Consider the following 11,684-nt stretch of genomic DNA (forward strand, 5'->3'; position numbering starts at 1 on the left):
AGCCAGTGACTATATGATTTTTGTGACATCTGACTGTATTCGGTGCTAGTGCCACTGACTATGATATAAGTGGGAGTATATTGGTGCTTGTGCCATTCAGTGACTCTGATCTGCAAGACTACAAGTGGGACTACCATGCATTAGCCCAAGTGACTTTGGGCCAGAGTCTTTGTGCTACAGACTTTCGTGTGATTTATAGGCTTCATATGTTCATGTAATTTATATTTTGATAACTATTTTGATAACTAGATCATTGCCATAAATACATATTTGACCTGTTTTCATTTCGCGCCGTTGCCATGATTTGTTGTCGCGCTGATGTTGCGATAATATTGTTGCAGGCCTTTGGTTTTCCAGATTTTGTCGCGACTGTTTAGCCTTATATTGTCGCAGTACTGCCACGACTCGCTATTGTCGCGGTAATTTATTATGTAACCAAGCGTTCATCTTGAAGTGTTTTTTTTGTCACTTCATTTGATTTTGATTGATTGATATCATGTGATTGAGTTTGCATGGTGTGAGTTTGTGTTTATTAATAAACAGGGAATCAATAAAGTATATAATTACTTACTATTAAATAAATTTTAGTAATGTAGGATTTACGTCCAGTAGATAATTTCAATTACGTGTTAAGGTGCATAGTCTAATGCTTTATTATCATAAATATAGATATTAGTATTTAGTTGTTAGTACTTAGCATTTAGTTTAAAGGGGTTGATATCTCGTTCGACTAGGTTTTAGTGTGTTGATCCTTTCTTCGGTTAATTGGTTTAAGTAGTTTGTCTTTATTGCAGTTGGATTTCTTCAGTGTTCTCCTGTTTCACCTATCATTTGCGCTTGCGTTGCACCTGCATAAGTTAAGCATGAAATTTGTACTAACCTGAGCACTTAGCCTACACATAATTGATCATACATAAATTCCCCAGTATCCTATTGCAAATATCAATGTATACACTGTATAGTGTACCCAGTATATTTACCTGAAGTATATATTATACTTGTATACTCGCCTGAAGTATACAACATACCTGACTCAAGTAGATAGTATACATACCTGCAGTATATACTCTAGCTGTTTTTGTGTTCCTTCTTAGTTGTGTTACTACTCAATTTTTGTGCTTTTTACCAGTCGACAACAAGTATGTCTTCCTAAACAAGTTTACTGCTTATTCTTCCGCCAACATGTATATTACTTAGGGCACAATTTTGTGTTTGACTTTGCTGAGTCATCATCAGATAGTACATTTGGTGAGAAGTGTTACCATTTTTCATTTTCTATCTACTAGTTTGTTTACTTATTCATTATGGAGCCAGATGGTATGACTGAAGAGGAGATAGACCAGCTTGTGTCTACTCTCAATACACTCAAGATGCGCCCCAAGTTGGGTTCCCCAGAAGACTTTATGGCCTGGATGCGTGAGTGTTCTGGTACTTCACAGGTAAAGACCGAATCTAAGCATTCAGAATTACCATTTGAGACAGGCACTCATGAGACCCCTGGAGTTCTTACTGGTACAGAGACGGTTCTAAAGGTGGCAGAGGTACCTCGCCTACCATTTTTTTCTGGGGAAGGTAACAAGGATGCCAGTTATGACATTTGGCGATATGAAGTGAAGTGTCTATATCAGGATAAGTTACACTCGGAGGACAACATCAAGCAAGCCATCAGGAGATCACTGAAGGGACCTGCTGCCAGAGTATTACTTAGGTTAGGCCCACACGTTGATGGAAGCTCTATTTTAGCCAAAATGGACAGCGTCTTTGGCGATGTGGATGCGACGGAGACACTTTTAGCCAAGTTCTATTCCGCCAAACAGACCAAGACTGAGTCAGTAGCTACCTGGGCTGTGCGTCTAGAAGACCTCTTGGGACAGGCCATAGATGCCGGAGAAGTGGAAGCTAACAAGCAAGACCGAATGCTTAAATCCATGCTATGGACAGGACTTCTGCCTGACTTAAAGGACATTTCCGGCCACAAGTACGACCAGAGCCTCACCTTCAGCGATCTTCTAATCAGCCTCAGAAGAATAGAACAGGAATTAAAGACACGTGAAGGGCCCCTGTCTTTTACTCCCAATTCTACTGTTACTAAGAAGAATCCTATTCCTGGTATGGCGGCTGTCTCCAAGGAGAACAAGGAATTGGCAGAGATCAAGGGGATGATCAGAAAACTTTCAGGTGAAGTAGCTGATCTCAAGAAGAAGTGCGACAATACCTCTCAAGCACAGACACGACCCGCCATTGATTTTGCAGGTGCCTGGTATCCACCATTTCAGGGAGTCCAAGAGATGCCACGGCACCCTCAGGGTCCTCCAGTTCGGTTTTCATCCCCTGCTTCTATTCAGGCTCAAAACAACAATGCACGGGGACAGCAAGCCTTTCATCCAAGGACAGTTCGGCCAAGGCAGGGGTGGACAACTGATGCATATGGACAGCCTACCCCCATCTGCTACCGCTGTGGACAACCTGGACACGTCAGCTACAAGTGTACAGTTAGGATGGACCACAGTTGGAATCCGTTAAACTGAGGAGAATCCATAAGGTGGGACATGTTATGGATTTCAGTGTACAGGGTCCCAAAGATGATGATATAACTGGCCTTGTGGGTACTGCATCAGAAGTGGAAGTTGCCGTTCATGGAGTGAACACTAAAGCCCTACTGGATACCGGAGCTACAGTTTCAACCATGAGCGAGTCCTTCCATCGAGATCACCTGTCCCACCTCCCTATACAGCCACTTGAAGGTATCCTGCATGTAGAGTGTGCTGATGGTAAGCCATTACCATATCTTGGATATGTAGAGACACCGCTTCAGGTAACTGGTATGTCACCAGCTGACCAGCAAGGATTATTTCTTGTTGTCCCTGACAGTGACTACAATGAGACTGTACCTATTCTTATGGGCACAAACATTTTGAATGCGCTTATGGTTAATTGTAAGGAGCATCATGGGAACAGATTTTTACAGTGTGCTAATCTCTTTACCCCGTGGTACCTTGCCTTCAGATGTCTCGTACTTAGGGAGAAGGAGCTAGTCAAGCGCCACAATAGGTTAGCTTTAGTGAAGAGCGCCGAGTTCAAGAGATTTATCATCCCACCAAATAGTGAAGTAAAGATTCATGGATATCTTGATAAACCTCTTGAGTACCACTCGACTTGTGCTGTACTGCAGGCAACGAAGACTTCCACAATACCAGATGACCTTGACATTGCCCCAAGTCTAGTCTCCTACAACAGTAAACAGAAGATGGGAGTTGATGTTTACATCTGTAATGTCACCACCAGGACCGTTTCTATACCACCCAATGCAATACTTTGTGAAGTACAGCCAGTCACCATTGAAGACATACCCCAGACATCTACCACTAGTGATGGACCATTGATTGAGAAGATGGACTTTGAAGAAGCTGCTGTGACTCCTGATGAACTGGCCAGAGGCAAAGATGTTATTAGACAGCACTTGGACATCTTCTCAACTGGGGATACAGATGTTGGTTATACTGACAGGGTGGTGCATAGGATTAAGCTGACTGATGAGCATCCCTTCAAACAGCGACACAGACGGATCCCACCACCGATGTATCAGGAAGTGAGAGACCATCTTCAACAACTTTTACTGAGTGGGATCATTCGTAAATCCTATTCACCATGGTCGTCTAATGTTGTGCTCGCAAGGAAGAAGAATGGCAAACTTAGAATGTGTGTGGACTTCCGCCAGCTCAACAACAGGACTATCAAGGACAGCTATTCTTTGCCGAGAGTGGAAGAGATGTTTGATGCTCTGGTTGGATCCAAATTCTTCACGACTTTGGATATGAAGAGTGGGTATCACCAGGTGGAGTTAGCTGAAGAACATAAAGAGAGAACAGCTTTCACAGTAGGACCACTCGGATTTTACGAGTACACCAGGATGCCCTTTGGTTTGTGTAACAGTCCAGCAACGTACCAGAGATTAATGAACGAGTGTTTTGATGGGCTTCATCTCAAGATCTGCCTAATCTACATAGATGACATCATTATCTTCTCGGACACATATGAAGAACACTTGGAACGACTTGACCGAGTTTTCGAGAGAATCAGAGAGTGTGGCCTGAAGTTAACACCAGATAAATGTTCTTTCTTCAAGGAGAAGATAAAGTTTCTTGGACATGTTGTGTCATCGAAAGGAGTTGAAGCAGATCCAGATAAAGTACAACGTATCAAGGATTGGCCACGTCCTATAACACCAGAGCAAGTTCGCCAGTTCTTGGGCTTCGCTGGGTATTATCGTAAATTTGTGAAGGACTTTGCCAGAATTGCTCAACCACTCTCAAGCCTCATGCCAGCTCCCAAGGAATGCAAGAGGACCAAGAAGAAGACATACGTTTGTAAGCCATGGTCTTGGGGTCCAGAACAAGAGTCAGCTTTTCAGACATTGAAGGATGTTCTTTCATCACCACCAGTCCTAGGATACCCAGACTACACGAGGAGTTTTGAACTTCATACAGATGCTAGTACTCACGGACTTGGCGCAGTTCTATACCAGAAGACAGACGACGGGAAGAAGCAAGTGATTTGTTATGGAAGTCGCGGGTTGAGTAAGTCAGAGAGGAATTACTCTGCACACCGGTTGGAGTTCTTGGCCCTCAAGTGGGCAGTGACTGAGAAATTCCGGGATTACTTGTACGGCAATACCTTCACTGTATTTACTGACAACAACCCACTGACTTACGTGCTCACCACTGCCAAACTCGATGCTACTGGCCATCGTTGGTTAGCTGCACTTGCAGCTTATAACTTCGACATTATGTATCGCCCAGGTCAGAGTAATGCAGATGCAGATGGATTGTCCAGGCTTCCAGGATTGTCAAGAAAGGAAGAGGAAGGATCACAGGTTCCTATAGAATCTGTCAAAGCTGTTTGTAATGTAATCCATTCTCAACCCTTTGTAGAAACCCTGTGCCTATCAGCTGAGGTCATAGATATCGAATTAGACCAAGGACAAGACATCCGCCTCATGACTGACAGAGACTGGAGGAAAACACAGTATCAAGATCCGACTCTCAGGCCATGGATAGCCAATGTGCGAGCTGGTCTCAAACCAAAAAAAGACATGATTCCATCAACAAAGACGGATGCAACTCTGTTCAAGGCTTTTGACAGACTCATCCTGAAGAATGGAGTCCTTTATCGACAGGTCACCATAGGAGAAGAAAAGAGACTACAGCTGGTTCTCCCTGCCTCCTGTGTAGAAAGAGCCATGATAGGATGCCATGACGAAGTGGGACACCCTGGAAGAGACCGCACTCTATCACTTCTGCGAGACCGATTTTTCTGGCCAGGGATGTCCAAAGATACTGAAGCGTGGGTACATGCTTGTGGAAGATGCCTCAGAAGGAAGTCTCCTACCAACGCCAGAGCACCTCTTGTGAGCATCAACACCAGCCAACCTCTGGAGTTAGTGTGCATGGACTTCCTTTCACTGGAATCATCCCAAGGCTACGAGAATGTGTTGGTAATTACAGACCACTTTACCAGGTATGCCATGGCCATTCCCACACGGAACCAGACAGCCAAGACAACTGCAGAGGCTTTCTACACCCACTTTGTTCAACACTATGGAATGCCACAGCGTCTCCACACCGACCAAGGAGCAAACTTTGAGGGCAAGCTCGTGAAGGAATTATGTGACTTACTGAACATCAAGAAGTCAAGGACCACTCCATACCACCCTATGGGCAACGGCATGTGTGAGAGATTTAATAGGACCCTCTGTGACATGCTTGGCACCCTATCGCCTGACAAGAAACGGGACTGGAAGAATTATGTGGGACCTTTAGTTCATGCTTATAACTGCATCCGCCACGAGACCACTGGCCAGACACCCTTCTTCCTTATGTTTGGACGTGAACCCAGATTACCAATCGACCTTGCTTTTGGACTGGAGCTCAACAGAGAGAAGAAATCAGTGTTTCAGTACACCAAGGCCCTTAGGGAACGACTCCGGAGTGCTTATGAGCAGGCAGCCAAGACCACACAAGATGCTCAAGGTCGACAGAAGGCAGGTTATGACCTGAAGGTTAGAGGCGGAACCATAGAGGTCGGAGACAGAGTGCTGGTCAAAGCTTTGGCTTTCGATGGACGACATAAACTAGCAGACCGATGGGAAGAGGATGTTAATGTAGTTCTGGAACAGCCAAATTTAGACATTCCTGTGTTTGTGGTCCAGAAGGAATTTGGTGAAGGACGGAAGAGGACCTTGCACCGGAACCATCTCCTGCCCATTGGAGCCATTTCACAGTCAAAGGATGCCAAGGTCAAGCAGAGGCCAACTCCAGCTCCTAGACGAAGGACATCAACTGTGTTATCCCCAGCATACACTCAAGACGCGACATCAGAGATGTCTACTGGAAATGAAGATATCATGGAGATAGGAACATTTACAGTGCCTGTTCAGACGTCCCAAGATACAGCAGACGTTCATGGCTCCACAGTGATGAACGCAGAATCTGCAGAGAGGGATGAGGAATCTACCCAAGCAAAGACTGGTGACGACCAAGAACTTCTTGAGGTAGAGGGATCTTCTTCTGGTGGCGACGGTCACTCGTCAGTGTTGTCAGAGGAACAGCAGGACACAGAAGAGACCCGTGAAGAAGAAATACAGGAACTTGATGAGGACGAAACTGAACAGGAGGAACCTGGGGCTCAGACCGCTTCAGGGATAGATGACGAAACATCTGCTGCTGCAACTGCATCGATATTTCCAACTGCATCTGCACCTAGACGTTCAGGAAGAGACTCAAAGAAGCCTTCTTGGATGACATCAGGGGAGTACTTGATGAGTCACAGAGTGACAGGTTCAGAGGCTACTATGGACAGAAGATCTAGAGCAATCCAGGAACTTGCAGCTAGTGGTGTTTTAAAGCATATTAGTGAGAGTTTATCCCAGGCTTTTATTTCTATTCTGGATGGAACTTCCAAATGACGAGGACGTCATTTCTGGGGGAGGGGAAGTATGTGGCCAAGTCATGTTTTAAGTATTTGTACATATAAGTTAGATATTTTAGATGTTTCATTTTAGCTTTAAACTTTACATACAGTACCCTACAAACAAACCTTTAGAGTTATACAAGCCCTCAATACAATAAGCCTATCCCTGCACCCTGCATTTAACAATAGCCACCTTACTGGGTCAGGCCAGGTTCTGACCCATGCGTATGCACACTGCACAAGTTTCTTTTGTCTGTCTGCTTTAGTTTCTGTGGTCAGCTTACTATCTATTGTGTATGTAGATTTAAAGGTTTCTGTCCGGCATATCCTGTTGGCAGTTGTACACAATTATTCAAGGAGGTCACTTAGATTTGTATTAGATCGTTTTCCTTCATATCAGCCCCTTGCTGATTGTGGATGTTGAACATTGTACATTCAGGGAACTCGATGTTTGTGTATGGAGGATTTCATTATCCAGGTTAGTTTCTATGGGCTTAGTATTTCATCTATTGTATATATGGTCTTGTACATATTGTATTACTTAAGAGGTGTTAAATTAATGCATCAGTGTATAAGTAAACCTAGCTGGTAGTTAAAGTAAAGTAGGTATTTCAACTATCATTACAGTTGGTTGTATGTAGAATTTATTTAATTTCAATCTAAAATGTATCATATTGCATCTTTACAGTATGTTATCTTCTTAAATACTGCATTACTAGTATACACTTTACTAAACTAAATTATTATTTAAACATGTTCTTAAACCTATAACTGTCTGAACGTGGTATGAAATAAGAACGTATGTATGGGAGATCGGTTGTTTTTATATCTTATTTTATATGGCCATTATTAGTATTGTCAAGGTTGTATTTCAACTTGTTATAGAATGATGTGACCGTAAACAACATTGAACGTGACTGCGAACCACTGAGATAAGCTCATTGCCACACAGTGGTAAGTAGGGAGCATAATTATATATATATGGTTCAAACTAATAACTAGTATATGGTTATTCTTCTAAATTAATGTTTTGTGTGAATTTAATGTATTCTCAAAGTATTTACAAATGGAAATTTTATATAGTTATTCAGAAATAGTTTACAACCTGCTATTTATATTTAAGGATTTATTCATGCTAGTGCTAATGTGCTAGCTGATAAGATGAAGTCTTGTAATTGTGTTTAATCTCCATGTTCTGCTACAAAAATACTTATGATGTTTGCATTATATTTTCAGGGTTTAATATGATTAGTATCTACTCTCGGAATAAAGATGGTTGTCATGTGAACTGACGAGTAGCGTCGTGTTGTGTGTGCCCCACCAACATCCACCCCTTACCCGCTACTACATTACGACAAGCATAGTAGCCTGATATATATATATACTGTTAAGATGTAACATGACAATTCATCCATACTACTAAACAGAAGTAAAACCGCTTGTCCACTCGGATCAATCTGACCAAGACCATTCCGCTGATGACAGTCAAATAATGCATACGAATCGAAATCCGTAAAAATTGCAATGGAGACATCAGTAAAAGTTACCAAAAGTGACGGGGATATCAATATTGCTTTTTGAAATGATTCTATGAAATTTGTTTTCCCTGCTTCAATTTTTGGAGCACCTGTGACGGAGCCATAAAACTGATCTGTTATGTAGACAATATCGCTTGAGGCAGTGGCTGCTGGGAACTGATTATGACCTAAATACTCCTCATAGCCTTCGGTGTTAACTTTGTGGCTGTAGAGACTTGTGCCTTCATCCAACAGATTATCGAGGTCAGTGGAACACGGTACAGACGCAAATAGGTTTGAGCTATGGGACACAAAATATATGAATGACCAGAGCTACGGCTGTACATTGAATTCCATTAAACGGTTGAAAAATACTACAGCCTTGATGCAAATTCGCTGACACACTACTCCGATTTTGCTTTGATCATGACTTTGCTACCAAACGTTTCGCATGTGGCTATGTGCGGTGCACTGATTAATAAACACACACGGGGAACTGGGTTAATTCAAAATACGGAATATAACTATTCCAAATATTTCCAGTGAACATGAGCATCCAAACAATCAAAAGTGTGGTATGTAGATTATGGAATTCAGCCATATTACATTTAAATTGAGATGTCGTCGTTGTTCATGAATAAGCATATTCAGAACATAATTTTTATTATGCTGTTATTTACGATCTCCGGAGCACAGTTCTTCTTTTGTATACACCGTGAAAATCAGAAAGTTAGTCCTTGAGGAAAAAAGGACATCGGATTACACACGAATGGTTTAATAATGTCACCTAATGACCAGAAACGGTCAGATACATCAATTAACTACATAAAGACGATTTTGAAGTATCTCTTATTGCTGGAAAAGAATAGCATCAACATTCGACGCACATGATTTGTATGTTTTGTTTCCGTAAATGCGTGGCTTGAAATTTCAAATAAACCAACATGTCGACATACATGCCACAAATTTAACGTTTCCCGTATACTTCCCCGCCTGAAGGGCGGGGAAGAATAATCTGTGTCATATGGAGGGGTGCAGTCAAAAGAAAAAACATGTTTTTATTAATTTTCCATTTTTTAAATTAATTTTTCAAACCCTAACCCTATCCTAGCTATTTAATTTGAAATTACTGACACACTAGGAGGGTCGGGGGTGAGCCACGCTCATTTCTTTTTCTTGTTATTAATAATCGACTGTCAGTAATATGCTCAAATCGGTCAACATCATATACAAGCACGAGAGGAACAATACAGGATTTCGGGCCAATACGGCTGTACCAGGCCAATGTGGCTTCAGTGCATGAATGCATTTTTATATACCAATCGCAACAAGGCGATAAACTGTCATCACACTTCTGTCAAGAGCGTGGATCCTGTTTTCTTGTATGTGTTTTCTTGATTTCCTCCAGCAGAAAATGTGGCATGATATTTGTTTGTTGTTTCACGCCGCACTCAGTAATATTCCAGCTTTATGACAGCGGTCTGTAAATAATCAAGTCTGGACCAGACCATCCAGTGATTGACATCGTATCCCAATTGCGTAGATCGATGCTCATAATGTCAATCACTGGATTGTTTGGTCCAGAATTCATTATTTACAGACAGCCGTCATTTAGCTGGAATATTGCTGTGTGCGGCGGTAAACAACAAACATACAAACAAACATTGAAGTTGGAGAAAAACCTACAGCGTTTTAGGTTTAGAGTACAATACTTGGGGGCATATATAGATCATACTCGATTATTTACACACTGCGGTCATATGGCTGGAATATTGCTGAGTACGGCGTTAAACAACAAACAAACAATAAACAAACATAGATCATAATCATAATGAAATATGTTGTAATCATTGAGTGAATGAGTAATGAACTATGTGCATATTTGTATCATTTCTGGTGTCTCTGATATTGCTGGAATCGGCTTAAGACCATCCAGTGATTGACATCGTATCCCAATTGCGTAGATCGATGCTCATAATGTCAATCACTGGATTGTTTGGTCCAGACTCGATTATTTACAGACTGCTGTCATCTAGCTGGAATTTTGCTGAGTGTGGGGTTAGACAACAAACAAACAAACAAACAAACAAACAAAACCTACAGCTTATAAGTTGATTACCTGGAGGCATAATGACATACCATGTTGAACTGAGTACCGTGAGTAATTTCTGGTGTCTGTTATGTTGCTGGAATATTGCTGAAAGCAGCGTAAAATCATACTCACTCCTATTTTTGTGAGTGGTGGTAGCTAGTTTGTATTTGGTGAAACAGTGGATAGAATGTTTATTTTCTTCCCAGTGTCATATCAGAACCTTGTCGTCAGAGGCGACTAACGGGATCGGGTTGGTCAGACTCGCTGACTTGGTTGAAGCATGTCATCGATCCCATTTGCGTGGATCGATGCTCATGATATCAATCACTGGATTGTCTGGTCCAGAATCTATTATTTAGAGACCACCATCATATAGCTGGAATATTGCTGAGTGCGGCGTAAAACAACAAATCAAACCAAACTAATATCAGAACCTGTCAGGTTAGAATTGGTTGCAAGATGACTTGGTTGTCTTTGTACCCCAAAAACATTAGAAGTTGTCAACCAATCTGGAGGGGTATGTGGTGTGATGTACCCTGCGTGTGAGCATATGTACCCCATCATACAGACATGGAATATACGTCCGAAGTTTCACCGAGAAAAACGCTTTCATTCAACCATTTTCACCGATAGCAGATGACGCAAACCGAATTACTTCCCTTTACCTAATGCATTCGGATAAACATTGGTTCATTTCAGCTCAACAGTACTAAGAGTTATTAGAGAGGTGTGTTCAGATATATTTCTCAGCAGGGTATGTAAGCGGCCAACACGGAAAATAATTGCCCACGTCTTAAATAATCAGAACCTAGTATTTTAATGTTAGGGGAGATAATAGATGTGACTCATAATATCAATCACTGGACTGTCTGGTCCAGATACTTTTACAGCCCAGCAACACATAGCCAGAATATTGCCGAGTGTGGTATTAAACAACAAACAGGATTATCTCAGCAGCTCCTGTCCCTCATTGAGTTTGCTGATGACATGTCACTATTAAGCTGCATATCTGTGTAAATATAATAAATTCACCGGTACACAATTTATTTTTAAATTACTTGCATACAAATCTGCATCACCACCTCCGTGGTCTAGTGGATAGAGCA

The 11,684-nt window shown here is 41.9% G+C and overlaps 1 protein-coding gene across 1 annotated transcript; it reads left to right on the top strand.

The window, feature by feature from the left end:
* Positions 1-1,304: 1,304 nt before the first annotated feature.
* LOC139460192 (zinc finger CCHC domain-containing protein 18-like) lies at positions 1,305-2,528 on the top strand. The gene has a single exon (XM_071241705.1). It carries the CDS (start codon positions 1,305-1,307, stop codon positions 2,526-2,528), a length of 1,224 nt encoding a protein of 407 aa, XP_071097806.1.
* Positions 2,529-11,684: the final 9,156 nt, after the last annotated feature.

Source organism: Haliotis cracherodii, unplaced genomic scaffold, assembly GCF_022045235.1.
Source record: "Haliotis cracherodii isolate W230 unplaced genomic scaffold, xgHalCrac1.p SCAF_14, whole genome shotgun sequence".
Classification (NCBI taxonomy): Eukaryota; Metazoa; Mollusca; class Gastropoda; order Lepetellida; family Haliotidae; genus Haliotis; species Haliotis cracherodii.

Coding starts and splice junctions, on each gene's coding strand:
- LOC139460192 (XM_071241705.1), top strand. CDS start 1,305: ATGGAGCCAGATGGTATGACTGAAGAGGAGATAGACCAGCTTGTGTCT.